This window comes from Saccostrea cucullata, unplaced genomic scaffold (assembly GCF_032062105.1).
Source record: "Saccostrea cucullata isolate Sc308-1 unplaced genomic scaffold, CSIRO_AGI_Scuc_v1 ctg1151, whole genome shotgun sequence".
Lineage (NCBI taxonomy): Eukaryota > Metazoa > Mollusca > Bivalvia > Ostreida > Ostreidae > Saccostrea > Saccostrea cuccullata.
Genome location: NW_026930167.1, coordinates 81,527 through 108,374, shown reverse-complemented (window position 1 = coordinate 108,374; position 26,848 = coordinate 81,527). Strand labels below are relative to the sequence as shown.

Here is a 26,848-nt window from a genome sequence, read left to right as displayed (position 1 = left end):
TGTATTTTTTTGTGAAATGTATGCAGTGTACAATCAAATATCATTTAAACAAAATATTCAAAAGTAAAAGAAAGTACTCTCTATATATAAATATAATATTCTTGGCGCTCTATTTTTGATAGAAAAATATTATAGAACAGTAAATCATTTCCAGGTAGCCAAGATTCCAGTTCAAAATTGTTCCCAGTACACCAAATGTAGAGACTGTCTGTCAAGTAATGACCCATATTGCGGATGGTGTGTCCTAGGCCACAGGTCTGTACAAAATTGTTTGAATTTCTGCTATTTTTGTGAAATATTCTCAACATATGGCATACAGATTTCTTCCCAATTTCCTAAGCCCTTTGTATTTGCCATTAATGGCTTATATGAACGTTCATTGTTTCTTTTTCTTATAAATTATTATATATTAAGCAAGGTCATTTCTTTCCTTTTTTGCAGATGCTCATTAAAAAGCGATTGCTACAACCCTACACACATTCGATGGGTGAACGGTCCAAAGCAAGAAAACAGATGTATCGAAATCAGTAATGTTTCCCCACCAATACTACATGTCTTCCAAAATATCACGGTAAGAACTGAATTCTATATTTTAGTGTACAGTAAATTAAGTTTTACTTTTTTTTTGTTTTTGTAGCGTTACAAAGGGTTTTCCCCTATAAAATATGAAAGTTGATTTGTAGCTAATAATTATGTTGAGGTCTCTCACGTGAGATTATGCCCTCCCTTGAGGGATATTCCATTAGACGATTAGTGTCGCCCGCGTAGCGAAGTGGTTAGAACGTCTGCTCTTGAAGTAAGGAGTTGATCCTGATGTCGCGGGATCGCGATGGGTCATTACAGATTCGTCGCGAATCCCAATGTGGGACGTGGAGACCGGCCCTTCGGAGGATTATGTATAAATCGTAGTCCCGTGTCGCAGTACGTGCTGGCACGAAAAAAATCCCTCCCTGGTCAAAAGCCCTGAGTGCCGAGTATAGTACAAAATTTGCAGCTCTGCACCGGTGGCGTCTCCATATAGAGAACACCAAACACGTACCGAACGAATATCTGTTTTACGAACGGTAATCTTGTTTACTTTGTGATTACCTGTGTAACTGACGAAACGTACGGACGAATCACACGTATAGAAAAAATTAAAGAAAAATGTGTATTTGTCAATTTGATATAAAGTAGAATCGCTTCAATTGGTGTTCTATTTATCAGTATAATATAAATATATGCATATGTTCAGGTGTGTCTTTATTGATTCATTTTGGTAAATTTATAATACATAAAAATTAATCCGTATTATATTAAAGCATTGGTGGATCCAGAGGGGGTTCCGAGGGTTGAAACCCCCCTCCCGTTTTATTTTTGTACACACACACACACACGCACACACCCTCACACACACACACACACACACACACAGAGAGAGAGAGAGAGAGAGAGAGAGAGAGAGAGAGAGAGAGAGAGAGAGAGAGAGAGAGAGAGAGAATAGTTTTTTTTTGTAATATAAATATTTATACGTCTAATAATTTGAAAAATAAAAAACTCCTCTCTGCTCGCTAGATCTATAGATTTTCGCATATTTGCTTTTTCTCAGTGTACCTTCACAACATCAGCTAAGGGCTCCGAACATCCACAAGTAACATGCAAGGAATATTCCAGCGAACTTTAGCTGTGCCTTTTTGGACCATCTTCAGAAGTAACTAACTTTTAGAAGTACAGTACCCGCATCGTTATTCTTTACAATTCTATCCTGTCCTATCGTGCGTGTATCCTATCGTATCGTGCGTGTATCCTATCGTATCCTATCGTATCGTCTTTCCCGTTTATCATGTTTTGCGTTTTCTTTCGTGTTTTCCGTTCACCGTGTTTTGCGTTTATCGTGTAGATCGTTTATCAGGTTCTATCGTGTATCGTGTTTTGCGTTTATCGTGTATGTTCAGAAACCCTCGCTTTTCATCTTCACTATAGAAAGAAACTACTGAGCTCTTCCGAGTTTCTTTTTCGTTTTGTTAACTAAAATTAGATTACTTCAACTGAAAAAAGAAAAGAAATTTTTATCCCTTTCTTTTTTATCTTTAGCAAAAAAAAATATTAAAGCGTAGAAGGAAAAGAATAAATCAATAATGTAATTCATAAATAAATAAATAGATTAATTTATTGATAAAAAAATCAATTAAAAAAAACAATAAATAAAATAATTATATCATGGTCAAGCAGAGACTGTTTACCAAAATTTAAACAGTAACTCTATTTTCGGAAATGAAATTATGATCGATCGCCTGGTCTTTTATATATATATATATATATATATATATATATATATATATATATATATATATATATATATATATATATATATATATATATATATATTTATCGAGTTGTATGATTTAATTTGTCAAAAAAAATATTATTAATATGATTTTCTTGAATGAATCAGAGTTACTGGAGAAATATTTTTTGTAAGTTACGGTGTATGCGTACCCAAAAAACAAATAAATAAATAATAAGCAGGGGATTGATATGTATCTTTTTTATGCAATATTCTTTTTTTTCCCTTGTTTATCGACTGATAATATTAGTAATATGTTAACACCTCTGATCTGAATGTATGCAAAATTATTTAAAGTCTTCCTGTTACAAAAATAATACAGCAAAATTAAAGACATTGATTCAGATGATTTTAACACCGATTTTGATACGTTAAATTTTTAAATTCATTTTTCATCACTATTTAATAAGCTAATTATGAATTCCTTGACATATGTCTAAATTGAAAAAAGATCAAAGTTATAAAATATAATGCATGAAAATATCCTACCCAATCTATCACACCATGGCTGTTACTAAAAATAGAAGTTTTTCATTAATTTTATCTGGCATTAAATACTCTAAAGATAATATATACAATGTACAGGGGAAAACGTGATGTTTTTTAACATCTTACCTTTTCGGCGTGGAAATAAATTGGAAATATAATGCATCGGGGTGTCAAACGAAGACCTTTCCTTACCAGAAAACTGGCACTTATGTGTACCTCTCTAATCAGCACACTGCCTTCCTGTGCGGTCCCCCCTTTCTCCCCTAAATAACACCTCGGCCCGTGTGTGTTCACCGTCAACATACCTGCTCTCTCGCCTGGGTTTAATTAGTAACCTCGAATACTACATGAACCTGGTTCTTATGAAACGCATCTACGTATTTTCAGAATTTTGTTCTTAACTTGTGTGAACAAAGTTATCGAAGATTTTATTCAAAATAAATTAAATAATTGTACAATTTATGGATTAAAAAATCATTCCATTGCTTAAATTTTAAATAAAAATTCAAATAAATCAATTTAATGAAATGAAGTCCCTAAACTCAATCCACTGATTTATTTTATTTGTACAATGTTTCCATTATGTTTATGTAAATAATTATAAGTCTTTTAATAAACTTGTTTAAAAAAAATACTGCACTTATGGTACATGACCTTTCGGATCATCGAGTTTTCTGCGTAATACGGATAGGATTAATTCCAGGAAACAATTTCATTAATCTTGGAACCAGATGAAATAGTTCTAATATACGTTAAACTAAAAAAATTGGCTCGCATTATTTTTTAACGGTATTTTACTATAATTATAAAACAAAAGAAGTCGTCTGATTCCGCCGTGACCATGCAAGACAAGTAAATACACCGAATCAGTTAATAGTATTAATCGATTTCATTCCATACGTATATAACTTTATTTAAGAAGTCAATATTATTTTTGGCTATTTGGTGAGATCTTGTTTATCTAATTTTACAATGGTTATAATTACGGACTTTCTACATCCCGCCCTTTGAATATGCCGTATATGAGATTACCAGGTAAGGCTAAAATAATTTTCAGGGTTTAGAAATTCATTTGCCGACCTAAACCTATTTGTTGTTATTATTCGAAACAGTACACAAAAAGTTTAATAGGAATGATTTGTAATTATTTAGTCGGAAATGTTGCATTTCACTCTTTTAATCATTGTTTATTAATTTTTGTGTTCCGTATTGTAAAGAAAAAAGTCCTTGATCATTAATTTAATTTTCTTAAACTATATAGTTGTTGATAGATCTATCATGTTACTTTTTTTATTTTGTTAAAGCCAATTTCTTTGAATCTTTCCAACGGCCGGTCTTCTACATGTATTTTTTTCCTCAGATTTTAATATTCAATTGCGATTTTTGGATACACCGAAGATTGTAAGCTTTAGACATTAAAAACAAATATTTAATTTATTGCGTAAATTTCTTTCGTGAAATAACTTAGTACTTGTAGATAAATTTATTAGGTACAAATGTATATTTTTTCATAAATACTAAATCTATTTATAGAGTTTCATAAATTTATAATAGTACCCGTGAGAAACGCCACATAATTATGTAAGGGATATTTGTACAACAATTACATGTATGTTAAAATATCCATAATTAAACGATTCATAGTTCAATGTTCAGATGAGAATTTCGACATTTACCAAAATAATCGTAAATTCACATGCACCCTTGAGTAGAAATTTAAAAAAAAAAAAATACAGTCTCCATTTCATAATAATCCATTTAATCATTGACAAAATTTTTTATATAAATAAACAACTTTTGTAAAATTACCACAGTGATCTCAAGTTTTTTATTATAATAATTAAATGTATTTTATAATTTAGATTTGAAGCTTTAGTAACTAAACAAAATAATCTTTTCGTCTTGTCAGAAAACGTTCCGCATTTTGAAACAATCCAATCAGGTTTTGCGTTTGATCTATCGTGAAGATCGTTTATCAGGTCTATCGTGTTTTGCGTGTATAGTGTTTTGCGTTTATCGTGTTTTGAGTTTATCCTATCGTGGTTGTATCCTATCGTATCGTGCGTGTATCCTATCGTATCGTGCGTGTATCCTGCAAAGAATAACGATGCGGGTACTGTATGCATAGATATTTTTAATCAATGAAGAGAAACGTTTAAAATGTTCCCGTGGTATGCAGAAGGGCGGCAGCTCACTTTTTCTGATGATAATATTTTGCTGCAGTTTTAAATAATATTTTGATTTGGAAGCTTCCTCCACATTTTTTGTTGTTGGCAAAATACGCAAAATCAAGATTGAAAATGATGTACCGAACAGTTTTTTTTATGTTTTTGTTTGCTTGTTTGTTTGTTTGTGTGTGTTTTATTATTTTTTTTTTTTGCTTGTCAACTGTTTTTAGAAGCCCTCTTTCTTATAAATGAAGCTACGGACTTGAAGTGGCCGTGGTGTGATTCTATGCATGAGTGCTGGGTACACCGACCTGGAACCCCCCCCCCCCCCCCCAACCACTTTCAAAAATTGCTGGATCCGCCCATGTTATAGGACGACCTTTGTTTATTACGATAATGTCGTATAGGTTGTAATAATTATCAATACGACGCTTTGCAAGAGCTGAGCACGATTCAACAATAGATGAAAGTTCCCATATAGGTTGTCGATATAAGGAACCCGATATAATATAATAACCCGATATTGGTCGTTCATATCTAACTAGGAAGTAAAAAAATAGATAACTCTAGAAAGTATGTACTAGCAATTAAACTCTGTAAATATTTATTCAGCGGTGGATCCAGGAATTTCAAAACGTTGGGAGAGGGTCGGGGGCGCAGTAGGAGATGGGAAGTCTGGGGGCTGCATTAAAGCCCCATTAAGTTAAGGACAAAGCCCTGGTTGAGATCCAGGGGCGAAACTTCCGGAAACTGAGGAATTCTAACAAATTAAAGGTGTTTTTCCTGTTGATTAAGATACATGTAATACAAACGAAATTTTAAAAAAATCAAATGATGGAAGGAGCGCACGCCAAGAGCGCCGGTGCTGGATCCGCTTTTGAAATCATTACAAAATAAAGATATAAAGCGAGTGATATATTGATGGTATTCATTGACTAGTAATACGGTTAATATCTTCGAAATACGATCGTTCGTTGCGTGTTTTGTGTTCTCTATATATAAGTAAAAAATTCTCAAGAGGGACATCAAAACATACAAAAACAAACAAACAAACAAACCATTGCCCTTTAGTCCTTCATTCCATTTTTTCCCGGTATCGATTTCCAGCATTCATTAATTTGACATTTATCCTTTTAAAACATTTCTGTAGAAATAAGGTAAGTATAGCAGTATTGATTATGTATTGTTTCTTTTTTTATTGATTTTGTTTCATTGAGTCCACATAACACTTTATCTAATAAACTGGATTTTATTTTATTTTTTCAATCAGCTATTACACATTTCAGGTATTTCATCCGAGTCCTCATTATTTTTATAATTAAATGACCTGTAATGACAGACGCAACAACTCTTATCAGACCAGAAAAATGAAAAGTTATTCTATAAGATTAATATGTTTTACGGTGTGACCGTTGGGGCGAGCGCAGTTGTACCATCAAAAAACACGTGAAAAATTGATAAGCCACTTCAAACATCAAGCCGCAAGAGACATCTCGACTAGCTGTGACGTCACACGATGTCACGGAGCTCGTCGGAGCTTATGGAGACCGCCGAGCGTCTGGTTGAAACTATAGACCTAGTGCAATTTTGGTCGAAAAACATTGCCAAGTTTGTTTTTTTTTCTTTAAAGATGTCTACAAAATGAAAGCCTTTTATGCTTTACGTGATTATTTATTTATTCGCGCAAAGGACATTGGGCAGTAAAGGAATTCTATGAATGTTTCACACAAAAATTTGCCTGACGTATTACTATGTACAGATTTCATTCCGAATTTCCTCCACGTTAGTCTTCTGAGATTTTATAAATAAAGTTTCTTTTACTTTTTTTAGCTCTCTCCGCGATGACAATACCTCATTTTTTAAATAAAGCTTTCTTTTACTTTTTTTAGTTGAATCTACAACTGTGTGTTTAGTGTGTTCAGCTTTCCTACCGGAAATCAGATTTTATCCCCAGCTGTTCAGTGGAGTATTGGTATTGAGTGTAGAAATCCTAATGTTGAAAATCTTAGCGTCAACTTTAACAGCAGCCTGGGTAAGAGATAATAAAAGTATATATATATATATGTATATATATATTAAACCATATCGTTCATCAATAGCCGCAATATATCATTCAGACTATGAAAAAGGTGCATTAAAGATATGACAGAGGTGTTTAAACAAGTTTTTTAATGTAACAGGACTGATTAAAAGGATAAGTGTTTTTTTAAAGCAGTCACAAGTATAGATGTTGGCAAACTTTCAGTTAACAAATCTCGTTCAGAAGTTAGTCTGTGTTAGAATGATCGTTTTAGCAAATACATTCAAGTTGCAAGTTTGAAATATTTTATTGTCTAAAAGATTCGAGATTTAAAACCGACCATCGTTATTATGAAAGAATGCAACTTACAAAGTTACAAATTACTTTCTCATGAAATTACACAGGCCTTTTTCCTGTACAAGTTTATTGCTAGAGAGAAATGAGTATATTTTTTTCTAATTTCTTTTCTGTAGGATATATCAACGTAAGCCTGGGTATTTTGTCTGTTGAGTCAGACCAGGTGATTGTTTCATCGCCTTATCTTTTCTACAACTGCAGTAGTTTTACAAGGTAATTGAGGATATATTATGATATATTTTTTTTCTCGAATGAGTTTTATATTCTACTTAGTAACTCTTTGTAGTTCATTAATACTAATGTATTTCTTTCAGTTGTACCAGATGTGTTGACAACATTTTCTGGTGCGACTGGTGTATTACAGAAAACAAGTGTCATTTTAACACAAATCAGTGTTCTGGGGAGAGAGTCAGTAGTCAAAAAGCAAGTAGAATGTACTTTTATGCTAAAGAGTAAAAATATTATTGTTATATATAATAAAGGGTGTATTTGAATTTGCTCTGCTTTCAAACTATTCCAAGTCTTAAATTGAATATATTTTTTATTACCAACAAGAAGGCACAGAATTTATTAAAAGTTTAATGTTAATGGCAAGAATTGTGTTTCTTTTTTCAGTCATGTATATATATATCCTTTTATTCTTTTTTAACACAAATAAAACTTATTATCATTAAAAAAGAAGAAAAAACTTGCTATAGGTAGTGACCTATAAGCTTGAATAAGACTTTTTGTGAAAGACCAGAAAACCTACTATGAGAGTGTTCAGCATAGACATATATTGAAAGTAAACAATACTTCTCTACAAGACATACAGGTAAAGAAAAGTGCCTCCTTTGTTTAAAACAGCACTAAATTAAGTATATATTTTCTATAGAATTCAATTTTGTACCTACTTAAAACTCGTCATCTCTATATCATATATAACTTACATAAACTTTAGTGTACATGCAAAAATTTGGGGGAAATTAATCCACGTATTTTTAGGGGCCGTCTAAAATACAGGTACATTTACTATAGGATTATAAAGGAAAATTTCAACTTTTTAGCTCTTTCAAGCAAATTATACAAATTCTTTTCCATAATAGACATTTTGTTCAAACTATAATATTTGATCTATGTTATATAATATATGTAAGAAGCAAAAAGTTCCCTTATGTTACCAATACAGCACTGGGAATTGCAAAATCAAAAAATTAGCAAATTTTACTATTTTTATCCTGAGTATTACAAAATAATGACGTACAAAATGGATCTTTTGAAAACATGATAAAAATTTACCTTTGCTGGAAATTTCTACGTTAAATTTAAAGTGTAAAAGACTTTTTCTTAGTAATATTTTAATTAATTTTAAGAGCTAATTATTTTCCAACAAACTGCACGACGTCATACCTTCATTTGCAAAATCGGTTAAGAATCTTATCAAATTGTAATTATATTTTTATATCTTTTCTTAAATTTGTTTAATTTTAATAATTAAGCAAAAAAAGTTGCATTAAAACAGTAAATACGGTTCAACTAGATGCGCGATCCAATATTGCGCAATGGAAGCTAACGGCCCCCTTAAATAGAACTCTGTTATATAAATATATCGGGGACGCATATAATTTTTGAACTGTCTGTCTGTTAGTCACATTAACCTATGCAATAACTTTTGAATAAATTCAATGCTTCATAAAAACTGATATTTAGTACACTACTCCACGGCATTAAACTCTTCCAAATGACTTATGATGGTTAATTCCTTTTGACACCTGAGGCATACATGCTAAAAATAGCTTTTTCAACTCTTTGATAGTGTTTCAAAAGAAGGGTATGAAAATAACGAACATTTGTTTTTCTTATAAATTCGGTCACATTGTTTTATGAACTGTTTATCCATTTCCAAGACCTCTGTTCAAAGTTAAAATATTCTAGCACTTAGGTTGTCAACATGGAAATATTTGTTAATGCATAATTAAACTAGATAGAAAAGGAACAAATTATCTTTTTTAAATTATCATTTTATATGGTCTCCAGCACTAACACTATCAGTTTCTTTTCTTTGTCTCACAGCTGTCTTTTAAATATTCTCCTCTTGTTGTTTGTATTTTACTTAGAATGTATTCAATATAATTAATGTAATCAGAGTTAAGCCTATGTCTCATTTATTCAATAAGGCTAATGAAAGTAGACAATGGAAGAATTTTTGTCCGATGGTGGACGCAAGTCAGACTGGTCCCTTATTGGTTGAACAGCATCAAATTAAAACAATCGTCATCCAAGGAAAGAATTTCCCAGAACCTGTAAGTACAGTCATAAAATGTACACAAATACATTTAATAAATTGTGTTACATCTAAAAACAAAAGGGATATTATTTTAAAGAAGTTAATGATTAAAAATTCAATTCTGATGTAGCTTAAAATTAAAGTCTTATAGTTTTTCTTTGATTTATAATACAAACTGTAATTACTAAGCGTATGATTATAACCAATATAACTATCAATAGTATAATTGTAAATGTCATCTCATAATGACATAATTTCATGAGCAATTTGAGAGTACAGTGCACATATGTATCTTGGTACTTCTCAGAATGTCTAAATCATACATACACGTATTAAATAATTACTCTAATTATAATACACCCATGTACATGTTAACATTTATAAATACATTGTACATGTGTACTTTTGCAGGACAAATATAGAGGACAAATACAGTTACCATCAAGGATACTGTATGTAAATGGTAGAAGGATTTCAAGTACTCAATTAATTTTCACTATCGACAACGTAAGTATAACTAAAAAGTGCAAGTAAAGTTGATGGATAAAACAAATGGCGATATGAATGTTACTTGTTACTTAGGTTGGATTTTAGCTATCCCTTAAGAATCACTATAGTAAACTATTGTTTAGTAAAGTTAACTATAGTTATCAATAGTAAATCAAAGTGTCAGAGTGATCACTATGATAAGTCAAAGGTGTCAAACTGTTCACTTTATTGTCAAAATGATCACTTTACTAAATCAATGTTGATAGTAAATCAAGGCTTTTTAAATCTACCACTATAGTAAATCTACGTTTTACCATAGTATATTGAAGTTTTCAAAGGGTCGCAATGGTAAATCAAAATTTTCATAGTTAAATGTATCACTTTAGTAAATTATAGTCTTCAAATTTATCACTTTAGCAAATCAAAGTTTTCATTGTGATTAAAAGTGTCAAAGGTATCACTATAGTAAATCAAAGTGTCAAAGTAATCACTTTAATTAAACAAAGTTGTCATATTGTCAAAGTTATCACTATAGTTAATTAAAGTAAACTTTAGTAAACTACAGTATTTCTGTTTGGGATTTCAGGAAAGGTTAAGGTACATGTAACGAACAATAATATATTTTTAAAATAATCTTTGGACAATACTATTGTAGAAAAAGTAAGTTAAATATAGACCTAGAAAAAATCCAGAGGTAGGATCAGGTGCCTTGGAGGATAAAGCATTCAGTGTCAATACCTTAAGTAGATATTGAAAAAAACATTTAATTACATAATTAATACGTATGTAGGCAATTTTTTTATTATTCCAACGTTGACATTTCAGATTGAAGACGCCTTACCCTTGGGTATATATGAAGCAAACATGAAAGTACTGTGGACAGAACATGAATTTAACATTGAAGCAAACCATTTAACATGTACGTTTTAAGGATATAGAAATATGATCTATTAATGACACAAACAATGAGTTTTCCATCTTTTTAACCGAAAATTAATTTAAATGTTATATGGTTAAATTAAATCAAACCTTAAATGTTACGTAGCTTGAATTAAAATGAAATAAAATGAAACCAGATTTATTTGTTAAACATTATGCATCCGGTAGCAAAAAGTTTGAGAAAGCTATGTTCAGCATATATGTCACAGTCAAGGTGACGAGGCCAAGAACGTTGTGTCGGTTGTTAGAATTTAATTAGTGGAATATGCATACAAAATATGAAGTTTCTATCTCTCATGGTTCATTCTAAAATTATAGCGGAGGTTAAAATTGACAGCAGAGAGACAAACAGACAGGACACAAACTATGGGTAACCCGATCTATCGATCCGGACTCATAAGCAAATGTAGCTTAATTTGAATTGATTTTTTAAAGCAATATTTTTATTTTTCGTATCATTGCGAACTTTAAAGTGATAACTTATTATGATTCGTCATGAGATTATTTTCCTGACAAAAGAAAACTTAGCTACTTGAATTAAAGAATGTGAATGTTACGCATGATGTAATCTCAAAAGTTAAATATTTGACTGTTTATAGACTTCAGGAATTCAAACTTCCATTGCTTTACCATTGTTTTCCGTTTTAGATCGTTTTTTTTAAAAGAAATGTTTTAATTCCTATTTCAGTGACTTTGTACAGCTGTCCTGACCAAGCACTAGGAGACTGTACCTTCTGTAAGAATCTGGCGCTCAGTAATCCTGCAATGAATTGTAAATGGTGCAGTGATCAATGTATCTACAGTCTACACAACTGTTCAGATTCATTATGTCCAGTCCCAATAATCAACAGTGTAAGGAAATGAGTATTTTTGTACCAAATCAAATGTATAATTTGCAAAAAGATCGAAATTCATTCAAGCATCATCTTTCGATGTTAGAAAAAGTATTAAGTCGTCTGTCTGACGTAAGAGTTAGAGCGTCTGCTCTTTAGTCGCAGAGTAACAAGTTAAACCTTTCTTTGCGGGTTCAAGTCTCATAGCGGGAGGTGAAAACCGGTCTTCCAGATAAGACAGTATAAACCAAGGTCCCGTGTCGCAGTAGATTCTGGCACGAAAAAGATTCCTTCCTGTTTTTGCTAGTCCATTGAGAGGATGTTTGATTATTTTTATGTTATGATTAAAACAGATTAATCCAAGAGATGGTTCGATTGATGGTGGTACCCAGATCTCAATCAAAGGGAAACATATTGGAGTGTCGAGAAAACAAATAGATAACATCACTGTCGCTGGTGTACCATGCACGAATGTTTCTATAATTGATCGAGTGTAAGTTGTACAAATTTGTTTTCAAAGGCGACTGAATTCAATTTTACGATACGTATCTTAGGTTCATTTTTGTTCGACAACTTTTTACTATGTAGTGTACAATGCGTTACGGGACCAAGTTCTGTTTCTGTTGGACCAATAATTCTACTTATTGATGGACAGATTGGAGTCAGTTCGGCAAAGTTTACTTATAAGGTTATGTTGAAGTTTATTCTACATACATGTATCAGGTTAAATTTCACTGAATACTCATACAAACTTTTTTAATACATCACAACTGCATAATTTTAAATCCCTGTAAGCAAAATCTGAAAATAAATGTTGTTGTAAAGTTCTTATACGTTTGTCTTCGGTCAAAAAAGATTCTATACATTTTTGCTGATGATATTTTTATAGGATCCACAACTATTAGGGTTGTCTCCTTCTGAAATATTACAATCCGGGGGAAGATCCATCACATTGACTGGAAGAAATTTACAGATAGGAAATAGGAACATTCGAGTTGAACTAATAGATGAGTCTTCCAACACAAAAACGTGTTCTGTGTATGTTTTTATAAGTGATATTTATACAAAAAAAGGAAAAATTATCATATTTTATGCAGTCTTTTAAAAAAAAAAAAAAAAAAAAAAACTCTTTACATTATACTATGAAAACTTTTAGGAAAATGAAGATTTCATCTAGCAAGGAAATAATATGTGTTCCGGAGCCCAGTAACAGTACAGGTCCTCATATAATAGAGGTTTTCTTTGATAATACATCAGTCAGGACATTACAGAACATGAGTTTGACTTACCTGTCTGATCCTGTAGTGCAGGAAACAGAACCGTCAGAGTTTAAGAGTATTTACAGGTATATAATTCTGAATTATCAGTACCTTTTACTTAGTGTAATGATATACAATGTAAAACTATGTTTAGAATATTTTAGGAGAATTGTATTAAAAGTTAATAGGTATTTTGCTTTTAGACGCTCTCGGTTGATGACTGGAATGCTCTTTGACGTATATTTCATTTAGTAAATAGTTTTATGTAATATTTCATTTAGTGATCGTCCTTTCATGTAATATTACATTTAGTAATTGGTCTTTCATGTAAAATATCCTTTAGTAATTGGTTTTTCATATAATAGAACATTTAGTAGCTGTGTCATTCTAGTGTTACTATATTTTGCTCGTAAGTCCTAAGTAATATTTTTAGGACAAATTTGTTTTCATTTAAGTCTCTGAAAAAGAATTTTGTATAATCAAATTAATATTAAAATAATAAAACTTTGATATCCCGAAAGTTATGAGTTTAACGTTTAAATGTATTTTTGGTTCAATGATCTAAATAATTCAAATTAGCATTGATTTTTTTTAAACATGAGCATTATAAAATCGGGGCAAACGGATTATTTTTCATCTTTTTATATTTATTATATATATTTTGCTAAAAATGAAACTCATAATTCTAAATCCCTTTAAGCAAAATCTGAAAATAAATGTTTCCTAAAAAGTACATTCATTTTTTTTTTTACATTCTCTAAAGTGGATTCTTATACATTTTTGCTGTTATGATATTTTTTGTAGAATCCACAACTATGAATTGTCAGTACACTTTTCAGAAATATTACAATCCGTAAGATCATCACATTTCTGGAAGAAATTTATATATGTTTTTGGATAATCTTAACAAAAGCAAATGTGAGCTTCGCAACACTAAATTCCTTGTTCTGTGTTGTTTTTATAAGAGATAGAGGAAAAATATCATATTTTATGAATGTGTTTTTTTTTGTAATTTATTATACTTTTTTAATTTTAGGAAAATGAATTTTCATGTTCAAGGAAATAAATGTGTTCCGTCCCATTTGTAAATACAGGTCCTCATTTTCCAAGGTTTTCTTTGATAATACATCTCAGGGTTCAGAACATGACCTTTCTTTACCTGTTTGATCCTGTAGTGCAGGAAACAGTGCTTGATGTTACATGAACCTATCTTCTTCCCTTTCAATGTCAGAAAAAAAATAAAATTACTATCACGGTAAGACATTTTTCATCATTTAAAAACTTTTCGACAAAGTGTACATGATATACAATGTGAAATATGCTTAGAATATTTTAGGAGAATTTTGATTTTGAGTTTATAAGTATTTTGCTTTTAAACGCTCTCGGTTTTTGACTATATTGCTCTTTGACGTAAAATTTTTAGTAAATAGTCTTTTATGTAATATTTCATTTAGTGATCATTTTCATGTAATATTACATTTAGTTTTTGGTCTTTTCTGTAAAATATCCTTTAGTAATTGGTATTTCATATAATATAAAATTTAGTAGCTGTGTCATTCTAGTGTTACTGTATTTTGCTTTTTTTTTTTGAAAGTCCAACCTAACTATATATATTTTTAGCACGTTAATTTTCTTAATTTCCAATCTAATTTTTATATGTCTCAAAAAAAGAATTTTGTATAATCAAATTAATATAAAAATAATAAATTTTGACATCCATGAAAGTTTGAGTTTAACGTTTAAATGTATTTTTGGTACAATGATCTAAATAATTCAAAATAACATTGTTAGTTTTTTTTAACATGAGCATTATTAAATCGAGGCAAACGCTTACTTTTCATCTTGTTATATTTTCCATTATATATATTTTGCTAATTTTGACATATAAATACCAGGACGAATGTTTTAATTAATTAGTAACGATTGGATAACGTTTTTTAAAAAGTACATTCATTTTTTTTACATTCTCTAAAGTGGAGGGTTAAGCTTTGCAGTTATCGGTAGCGGTTTTGTAGAAGTCATCGATGAATTGACAGTACACTTTTCAGGGCACAAAGAAAACGTAAGTCATTTATTTCTGAATGATGAATTGATATTATGTTTTGGGATAATCTTAACAAAAGCAAATGTGGTAAACAGCATCTATGATAAAAGTGAATTTTATGGTCCCCGCCCAAAACCCTTTTTAAAATTAATGAAATCTTTAAACTCTCTTCTTTACTCCTAGACATCAAACTATTGGCATAAAAATGTGAATGTGTTTATTGTTTGTAATTTATTATAATTTTTTAATTGGACTAATTGATACAGAACAAGAATTTGTGCTCAGGGGTAAATATATATCAGGGCTCTTTTGAATATAATGTAAAATGACTTAATTCTTTGAAAATCTTCTCTCCTACTGGGTATAAAATAAACTAACCAAGTAGAAAGTTATGATGAGCAAGGGTGCCTCTTCAAAAATTGTGAAATTTATGGCCCAAGGGTCAGGGGTTCTGTATGTTAACGATCCTATCTTCTTCCCATATCATATGAAAACCATTAAATCTTATAGTTTTGATCTCTGCCTCAGGGTATCAAAAAGAAAATTACATATCACGATGAGACAGTTTTCATCATTTAATTTTATAATCCCAAAGCATACATGGGTTCTAATGATATGGTTATTCGATTTTTTTGATTTTGATATAGTTAAAATGCAACAAAAACTAAATATATATTTTTTGCATGGTGTTAATTTTCATTAAATGTACATAGTAATGGTTATTAGGTTACAGGTTTCAAAAAGTTGCAATTTTTTAGCCCCAGAGGATTAATTTTGGCTTATCAGAAGGGTGCTCTATTTAAAATTTGATATCGCTAAAATATGATTGCGATTTATCTGTAATAGCTTTTTTAATAAGCATTTTAAACTCATGTTAAATAACATCTGCATCTTAAAAATTGTTATTTTTAAGAACAAATCGCTAACTTTGGTGTTAGGGCGCTAAAATTTCCATTATATAAGTTTTGAATTTTGACATATAATTCTAAAAATCTTCTTCTTTAATAATTAATTATGTAACGATTGGATAATATTTTTTAAGTAAATTCAATTCACAATTACATTTTTACATTTAACATTTTGAATTATGGTTCCTTACTGCATTGATTTTTATATAGTTAAAATGAATTAAATCTTCAAAAATCTTCTCTACTCCTGGGTATTTGATAAAGTAACTTAGTATAAAGTCATGGCCAGTGAGTCGTGTCTTAACATTGTGAACATTATGACAGTTTCGGTTTTGGTTTAGGACCACTGATTTCATTTTGGTAAACAGCATCTATGGATGAAAATCAAAAAATGTGAATTTCATGGCACCAGTGTCAGTGATTTTGGTGTAAGGGGGGGGGGGGGGGGGCTGGTTATGTAGTGAAAATACATTGACTCTTTAAAAATATTTTTCTTTGCGCCTGGGTGTTATGCCAATGATCCAATCTTGAATGATCCAAGCATATATATTTATGATGAAGAAAGGTGCATCTAGCAAAATGGTTAATTTCATGTCCCTTGGATCAGGGGTATCGAGGAGAGGGGAACATAGTTTGGAAATAAATTTATGTTTTGAAATCTTCTATTTGGTATTTATCAACCATTTTTGATGAAATATAATATATGATATAATTCAGAATTTTGCGATATGTGGCCCACGGGTCAGTGGTTCTTTTTGGGTGAGGTGCGCACAACTGGTTATGGAGTGGAAGTGCATTTTCTCTTTGTTACTTTGATATACCTTTGGTTATAATGTAATCAAAGCAAGCAAGCTAAGTCTATAGTTATGATAAGCAATGGTTCCTCTTTCAAAATTGTGAATTTCGTGACATCTGGTTTAAAACACAAACCAAATTCATTCTTGGCAAGTTGTTACATGATCCTCAGGCCCGTGGGCCTCTTGTTTTCTTTGTAATCTAAAAATGAGATGTTAGTCTTCATTCTATCTACTCAATATTTAAAACAAATATTGCTTTTCCATCTTTTTTCCAAATTCAAGATTTTTTATCACTTGATTTCTTTTTGAAAGCAAAGGAAAACAATAAAAAATAGTTCTAGAATTTTAGTACGACAAAAATATGCTTTTTATGATTTCTTTTTTCCATAGGGTGAGAATTTAGATGCTGTTGCAACTAAGGATGATTATTATATTCGAGTTGGGTCAGAGGAATGTATTATAACAGATCTACAGAACTCTAGCCTCACGTGCACACCACCATATACAGAGCCAACACCTTTATCAACTGAGGAGAAATTGTTTATAAGAGTAGGTTGCTAGATACTGAAACCTGTCTCACCTATTTGTTTTTTCTAGAATGTCCATATACTCAAACAATGTAATTCATAAAACGTAAAAGCTGGACACGATTCGTAAAAGGAATGTGTCTGCCATATAAGATCAGACTCTAAATATATCGGAGGACACTTTAATAAAGCGGCTGATGTGGTCACTTTTCATTTTAACTGGTCCACATTTGTGTAGACGGATGTATGCTCTTTAGCACTGAGTAACAACAAAAATAAATCTGTACCTCTTTTAATGCAGGAAAAATTACAATCTAATTAAAATTAAATGTTAGATCCCCTCGCATACTCGCTACAATAAACATCTAACATTATCCCATAGAGGGTCACGCCAGAGGTCAATCAAATCGTCGCCTGCAAAATCCTCGTATATTGTTAAAGCGAATAAGTTTTATAGCTTTCCGAATTTGACCTCTGACGTGACCCTTAATGGGATGTTGTTCAATGTTAGGGTAGCGAGTATTCGAGAAGATCTAACGTCTCATTTTAATTAGATTGGAAAAAGTAAGATATCTAAGAAACTCACAATAGTTGCACGCACAGGTCATGAGCTCAGTATACAAACAAACACAAATACACGTACATGTAACTGCAATAAAATGTAAGCAAAAGTAAGTGTCCAGATTCAATCAATGCATCTCGAGTATACCTTTGTGCTGATGTCGCAGGAAGAAATATCGAAAATGGTGTATGTCTACATATATTAAGCACACATTGTAAATAGTGACATCATGACATTGTTTGAACTTTCTAAATCATCCATGCTAAAGTGTTTATGTATGTAATACTAATTAGATTCAGATGCCTAATTGTTTTTCCTTCGTCTTGTATCATTAGGTTGAAGTAGGATTCCTCACCGTTGTTGTTGGTGATTTGATTTATCCGTCGTCCACATGGTACATTGTTATAACTGTGAGCATCACTGTTGTGTTTGTTGGTGTTGTAACAATTGCCGTTCTTAGATTGAGGAAACTCAAATCCAGAAAGAAACAAGAAGCTCAAAATTATGTTCAAAACGTGCAAGGTATATGATTCAATATTTAGAAGACCAAACTTTTGTTGATGTGTACAAATGATCTTTTGCATAGATAATTTCACAATTTATTTTTTCCCGTTAGTGTGCCCACCATATATCTAATTTTGAAGTCTTTCACTGACAGCGAAAAAAAATGTTGACATGAATGTTGAAAAACAACCAATATGATATTTTTTTAAATTATACCTTGTGGAACATTGAACTTGATTTGCAGCCCTAGACCTGCACATGATAAATGTAGCTTCCCGGCATGGGTAAAATAAATCCAGAAATAGACATTAAAGAAATAAACAAACAGAGAAACAAATATTCATATTCAACTATAAACAGAACCTTGCCATAAGTAAGACATAATTTTTCCAACAATATATTTAATTGAAAAATGCGTTTTTCTTAAGCATAATAATTGTAGTTTAATTTTTGCCATTCTTATAATCAGATTTAAGTACCATGAAATGCAAAATTCTTTGCACTTTTTTTTCACATTATTTCAAAATATTTTTTTCTGTAAATAATGCGGTAATATCATACCAAGTGCAAAATCATTGAGACTCTAATTTGTTAAGAAACCATGATACTAGTTTGAGGTTAACAGTTTTGTCTCTGCCAATTCATTATCTATTTTCAATGATTTGTATATCATTTTGTACATAGGCAATTTAGCCACATATGATCCACATATGCATTGCCTTTCATCTGAAGATCAGATGTGGATCATATGTGGCTAAGTTGCCTGTATACAATTCTGCATGATTCAGTTGGAAAAATGGAAAATGAGCTAGTTCTGACCTCGCAACATGTTATTTTTTACATAAAAATTTAAAATAATTTTTTTCACATAAAATATATATTGTAAAAATGGTATCATTACTCATCTATGACCATATGATATAGTTTTAGGATACGAAATGCTGAGAATAAATCGGGATCAAACTGATAAACATGGAATTGATGAAAGTATAGTGGACCTCCTGAAAAGTAAAGGTTTGCTTATCTCTCCCGATGACATCAGAATTGGAGATTGTGTTGGAAAAGGTAGATATAAACGGGAGAAAGAACAAGAGTATTAACTGCTCGGTTTTTAAGATAGATTTACATGGTCTTATTTTCGTACTACTGCAATCTTGTATTTAGGGAATTTTGGGATTGTGTATGAGGGTACATTGACCAAAGCAGTGGAAAATAATGAAATCAAAGTGGCGATCAAATCCTTACACGGTATGTTACTTATTTGTTGTTTCAATTGTTATCAAGATGTCCTATAACGATGTTATATTTAATTCCCACTCCTTTCTTTTGTCAAGCAATTGTTTATTTTTGATCTCCTGCCTTTCAATTAAGATAATTATACTTCAATGATTTTAATTAAAAGTACTCCTAATTTTCCAATCTTCACTAATGTCACATTAAGAAAAACTTTCCTAACTTCATTTACTTGGATATTGATTAAACTGTTATTCACCCAATGGCATTTACAATTTCATTCCCTCAATCGAATGTAACGATAGGTACTATACGAGTACTGTAGAGTGGTATACAGGGGATATTACATCCGTAGGAAGTAACTAATGCAGTTGGGACAAATTCAAAGAATACTTCTTTCCATTTTTTTGGATGCTGTTACTTCTGTTTGCTGATGCCGTAGCTCAGTCGGTAGAGCGCTCACTCCGAGATTGGAAGGTCGTGCATTCCGCGACTGACCTTAGCTGATAAAATAAAGGAAGCAACTGTTCGTTCGGCAATCATTGGAAACTTTGATGTGAAAGTTATGGGTCCTTATGATAAGGTCTTCAGAACCGAAGCCTAATGGCCGGAAAGATATTTGCAAGATAAAGAACAATTACTACAAAATCATCTTGTCAAGTAATAGTCTAAATAAAAAATCCTTAGATATGTGGTGACGTTACTAGCTGGATGAAAATTTTCAAAAGGAAAAACAAATGCACTAAGATCTATTGCTAGTTCACCTTGTCAAATTCTTTTGTAATTTTATCGTCCTCTGCTTCTAATTCCTACATTAAATTTTTGTATTCGTAACCCTTCATTTTCGAATAAGCACCCTAGTTCTTCATTTACTGCTATCATTCTCCCAATTCCTGTCTATACAGTGCTGCTATCCTATAAGTTGACAATTCTATCCTATCCTATCGTGAATCCTGCATCCACAATCCTATCCTGTGATTTTAGTCTAATCCTATCCTATCCTATCCTGCAACTCTCAGTTTTTTAATATTTAGGAATTAATTTGACAAAACGAAAAAAAAGGAATTACCAGGAAAAAAATCAGACATAGTTATGGTATTCATTTAAATGTTATAAATTTTAATGGAAAAAAAAAATAATCGAGATCGGCATTCCATAATTCCCGACTCGCCGCACAAATTAAATTTTATTTAATTGCAATGTTAAAAATAAATGTTAACAAACAGGTCGTAATTACACGTGGACAAGTACTGATTTTGCGAACATATGTAAAGAAATTGGGCTACCAGAAGAATTAAAGAAAAAAAATATACTTAGTGTTTTCATTTTCCTACTAACAATGATCGGGAGACCAGGGATCGCGACTTGCGGCCGACGTATTATAATTAATTATTTTTAAAAATCATAGGCCTATACGGTAAAAATGTTGAAGTATATGCTTCATGTAAAATTTTATTTTTTTCTAAAATGAGCACCATGAAAATAACATGCATGTACATGTACATGTACATGTATCTATAGTCTAACTGTGCCTGCATAACAGGTTTTTCTGTATGCAATTCTCAAAAAGAAGATCTGACTAGACCATAAACCAAACAGACAAAGTCAAAATGTAGATCTAGAATATTTTGACTTTCACATATTAAACATTTAAAATGTGAAATTGTCTTATAATATCAAATATTAAATGTATGATTTTTTTATTTAAATTCATAATTTATTCTTTTTTAAAATTTCAGTTCATCATCTGTCGTATGTGATATTTTTCAAACATGCTAAATACATAGTTGCTATATAAATTCAAGATGATCGAAATGTTTTTTTTTTTTGTTTTTTTTTTCATTTAACTTCAGTTTCTTCTCAGTTTATGGTCAGCTCAGTGTCGTACAAATGTATTTCAATTTCCTATTTTGTTTTATGTGTGAAAATTTAATAATTTATGCTTAATAGAATATATTTTCTAAATTTGATATTGGTTGACAGATTGACAGTATATAGATATTGTTTGTAGTTGAGTGTAACATTGAAAATTTTCACCCCAAGAAAACCATTGTCAACTGAGGCGCAGCCGAGGTTGACAATGGTTTTCGAGGGGTGAAAATTTTTAATGTTACACTCAACTACATGCAATATTTATTATATTATACTGAATGTTGTATACAAATACATATAACAGTGAACCGTGCGCCCATAAATTCCGCGCAGTAATTATTTTTAGTAATACCACCCGTCGTCAAGCAATGTTGACTGTTGCTACGCAGGAGGGCATGGCTTCATTATTCAGCGGGTAGTAGTGTTTTTTATCAAATGTTTCTCGACGAATCAGATTCAAATAATTTACATGAAAGTATAATATTAATAAAAATTGTAGTGAGGTCACACATGTTCCTAAGATCTTATAAAACATGCAAGAGAAATTCAGAATTCACAGTATTTACAGTATTTATAACTCATTCTTGAGTAAAGCAAGTTTGTATTTAACCTCGGCATTGGATCTTGAATCTTAATCAGTGTCTGATTGAAAAATATTGAAATGCTCCACACATGTTCCTTAGATCTTATAAACATGCATAAGAATTCACAGTATGTATAACACATTCTTGAGTAAACCTTTTATTTGTCCTTGACATTTGATCTTAAAACTATCAATGTTTAAATGAGAAAAAAAACTTTATCAAGTACACAATATTTTTATTCAAGGTAATTCCTCAACAATGTTTAACAATTGAATATTCCATTTACATGAGACAAAGTCATTAAAAGTATCCATGTACAGCATTTATGAGTTTTAATTCAAAGATCACAGATACATGTACATGAACTTTGTTTAAATTTAAGTTTATCAATGTTTTTATTACCGTAGTATAATGTTTTACATGCATTTAATTTGACTTTCTTATTCGACGCTCAAATTGAAATTCAAATGTCAGAGTTATTGTCAGAGAGATGGTCATAAACTGAAGAGTTCCACAAATGTCAACAATGCACAGAAAACATACACTGATCTCCTTAATAAAAGCACCATGATTTCAGTCTTAGAAATCTTTGACACTGGTTTGAACATCTTTCATCTTTTACTCTAACAGCATATGGCATGAACTGCATTCTGCACAGCTGCAAATCTGCAGGGTTTCCTGAAAAAAAAATCACATAATTATAGGCATGTAGATTGTAAATTTTGTCATACACATTTCATACACATTTAAAATGTTTTTGATTGTGATTATCTTTCACATTTCATGTACAATATATTGGCTTTAATTTCACCTTTTTCTCTAAAAAAAAATTATGCATTTAGAAATCATGAAAAATAAAATCTTATACTGCAACCTCAGATATATAAAATTAAGAAAAAAATCTTATTTAAGATAATTTACTTGTACATTATAATTCATTTTATCTTGTCAACTTGCTAACAAGTATGAATTTGTTTTAGTGACTTTTCTCTATTTTCTCTTTGTATTTATCTATTTAATGTTTTTTCTTGGTTTTTTTGTTTTTTGTTTAGGTCTTGTAATTTGAATATGAAAAAGAAGAAGAAAATATCTATGTAACAGCAACATGATGACCAGAAAAATTCAACATTTCTTTCAGTTTAGCTCTCAAGATTTTTGAAAGAAGAAAATCACTTGTTCCGAGAAACTGCAGACATGTCACATCAAAGCAGATAAAGATGTTTATATAGTTGAATGACCATTTGAAAATACATGATAAAAATAAAATCATACATACTTTTTAGATTAAAATCCTTTATACTGTGATGACGCATGATGACGCATGAATGCAGGCAAATCCATCTCTGTAATAATGAATATTAAAAGATTAACTTATGTTTCATAACTCACAATACATCATACATACATGTACAATATGTAAATGCACTGCTGAGTGAGCTTATTAAACATTTAAACAGTAGCATTAGAAATGGTCATGATGATTCTATATTAATTTATTATAAGTTACACTGCAATGAAAGAATTAAGGAAATAATAACATTAATAAACTGATTAAGACATAATACATATGATTGTTTTAGTCTTAGAGCTCACTGATAGCTAATTGAATCATATGACAGAGTAAAGGGGGTATTTGTAAATATTTTATCCCCCCCTTCTGTCTACACAGTCATTACTTCTTTTTTCCCGCACCTGATTTTTGTTTATATTAAATAGAATAAAATGTTTATATTTTAAGACACAAGAACATTGTTTTGAGGGATAAATAAGTATAAAAATGCAAACATGTACAGTGTACAGTGTGTAGTCAGGTAGTATACTTACATGAACTCGTACATCATCTATTCAAGTCCGCTGTTGACGGTTCCTGTGGAATTATCCAAACAAACAGAGCATATTTAACAGAAAACATGTTAGAACACTTTTACACAAGTAAGAATCGGTTAAATCATCCAAACAAACTGAAGAAATACGGTCTTTCGATGTCTGGACTCTTCGTTGTTTACATTCCCAAATCTTCCGGTGATCGTTTACGGTTAGATCGTACGCCGTTTTACTCGAAGTTTATAATGTAAATCTGTGTTTTGAGAAAAAAATGTTTTATTTTCTATTGAAATTTTATAAATATTTCTTTTGTAAACATTTTATATCGTGTTTCGTTTTTGTAATTTATTCTGAAATATGAATGAACCTTTGCTCGAATCTGATTGGCTGTAGGATACAGGATAGGATAGGATAGGATAGGATTGGATTAACATCTATATGTTTCTATCGTGAATCCTCAATCCTGAATCCTATCCGATCCCATCCCATGTCAACTTGTGGGATAGCAGCACTGTACCACAACTACTAAAACCTACTTAACGCTTCGTTCAATTGATACGTCCTACATCAAAACAAACTGTTCCTTCTATTCAGATAAGGGATCACAAGATATAGACGTCAAAGAGTTTGTAAATGAAGCTTTACAAATGGCTGATTTCCACCATCCAAATGTGATGACATTGATTGGAATTTGCCTTGCAAGTGAAATGCCACTGGTGATCTTGCCATTTATGGGTCATGGAGATATGTTAACATATATCAGAGATAAAAACAATGTAAGATGTTTCATATTTGTAGAGCATTATAAAGTTTGTATGGACATTTAACCAAATCATATAAAACAAATTGTATCGGAATAAAATCATAAGAAGCAAAACCAAACGTGCCTATTGAACGCGAATCCTATGGAGAATGGTGCGTATTCTTATGCATATGTTTTTATTTAACCAGGTAATGACACTTTTGAACATTTTACATTTCGCCGCTGATATTGCCAGGGGTATGGAATATCTGACTTTACAAAGGGTAGTTCATCGTGACCTAGCTGCAAGAAATTGCATGTGAGTTGTTCTTTTAAATTTCTAAGACTGGTCTCACTTTTTGTAACTATTTAGTTTACTTGCATTTATCTTATTGACTTTCTCGAAGGCTTGGCGATGACAAAACAGTAGTAGTAGCAGACTTTGGCTTGTCACGTGATATATATGAGAAAAATTACTATTGTGTAAGTAATAAGAATTGTAAGTTGCCGGTGAAATGGATGGCGCCTGAAAGTCTCGAGAAAGGCCTCTTCACAACCCAGTCAGACGTGGTAATACATGAAATTCTCGTACTTTGAATACCAAATCAACAGGTTTCTCTCTTCTTCACTATCGATATTAAATAATTTTTACTTCCAGTGGTCTTTTGGTGTGGTGCTTTGGGAATTAGTAACCAGGGGAAATAAGCCATACCCGGAAGTGGACGGATGGGACATGCTCAGATTTCTGAAGATGAACAGGAAGTTACAACAGCCTCAGTACTGTCCAGATGTGTTGTAAATGTTCATTTAAAATTCAATCATAGGCGAAGCTGATTGTGTAAGCTGGGGAAAGGTGACTGTTTTTACTTCATAAAATATTACATTTGTCACCATTTCCCCATTATTTGTGTTTCAATTTACAAAAAGCTGTATTTGAGATTTTTTCCCTTTATTTCTAAATGAACCTAGTCGTTCCTTACAAATATGAAGGAAAGATACTCCAAGGAGCATGCCTTGATTGATATATTTTTTCTACATTTAATGATTGCTTAGGCTAAAAATATAATATTTCTAAACTGGTAGAAAAATGTATAGTTTCCATAATGTTCAAAATTCTTCCTTTAGTTTTTATACAGCATGTTTCTAAAGATTTCTTATATCAATTGTTTTCCAATGGATACATTATTTCATGTTTTGGCTCTTTATATCATAAATTCTTAGCAGTACGGTTAAACTTTTCATTTCATCTTTATACTCATATAAACATTTTTTTTTATTTCGGGAACCAATGTTTCTTTAGGATCATATATCCTTAACCTAAAGTATTTATAACAAAGCAGAGTAATTTATTAACCACCGGAGAAGGTTTTCTATCGGCATTCAGTTTTTAATCTTCCGTTTACAAGGAGAAAAGCGCAAAAGGATTTTTTTATCATTATTATAGGTTTATATAAAATATCGGTACAATAAAGTTTTTTTTCTGAATTTCAGGTACTCTGTAATGTCAAGATGCTGGGATCTAGACCCCGACAGAAGACCAATATTTCCAGAGCTAGTGGGTGAAATGACCAGATTCACAACTCCATCCTCAGATGATAATTATCTGGAACCTACCGCTACTTATGAGCAACTTCGAAATACTTATGTCAATGTTGAACTAGGGGTAGACTACCTCGATCTCCACTGATAAATCTACTTACAAATAAAAAAAACAATATTTATCTTGTAATCTTCATACCAAATTAGAGACAACGAAGAATGTTAGATAAATGCTTTCATTTTGATCATTACCATGTGTATGTAAAAGTTCATTGCATATTTTTTATTTCCCAAAGTCTTTTCTTTTAATTTTTATATCTAAATTTATTCTTTCTAAGGAAGCCTTGACATTTTATTATTCGAAGAAAATAATGCAAAAATATTGATTAGTTTTTTCAGTTTTGCAGGATCTTGCCTCTTTTTCATTATCTATCGTTAAGATAACATGCATATGACCTGGACAGATTTTAATAATTTTAGAGTTATATGCTTAATCATCCATGTAAAAATTATAGCAGATTGTTACTTATCCAAACATCACTGGATTATTAAAATGTTTTAATTTA

The 26,848-nt window shown here is 31.1% G+C and overlaps 1 protein-coding gene across 1 annotated transcript; it reads left to right on the top strand.

The window, feature by feature from the left end:
• Positions 1 to 158: 158 nt before the first annotated feature.
• LOC134283162 (macrophage-stimulating protein receptor-like) lies at positions 159 to 26,848 on the top strand. Its single transcript, XM_062765619.1, has 23 exons — positions 159 to 255; positions 442 to 571; positions 6,925 to 7,015; positions 7,477 to 7,573; positions 7,675 to 7,783; positions 9,517 to 9,642; positions 10,038 to 10,133; positions 10,941 to 11,034; positions 11,743 to 11,906; positions 12,241 to 12,380; positions 12,476 to 12,575; positions 12,777 to 12,925; positions 13,044 to 13,232; positions 15,121 to 15,208; positions 17,286 to 17,444; positions 18,320 to 18,506; positions 19,413 to 19,553; positions 19,653 to 19,736; positions 24,596 to 24,777; positions 24,953 to 25,062; positions 25,151 to 25,313; positions 25,402 to 25,538; positions 26,235 to 26,848. The coding sequence occupies exons 6-23, from the start codon at positions 9,553 to 9,555 to the stop codon at positions 26,428 to 26,430; spliced, it is 2,469 nt and encodes an 822-aa protein (XP_062621603.1). The 5' UTR covers positions 159 to 255; positions 442 to 571; positions 6,925 to 7,015; positions 7,477 to 7,573; positions 7,675 to 7,783; positions 9,517 to 9,552; the 3' UTR covers positions 26,431 to 26,848.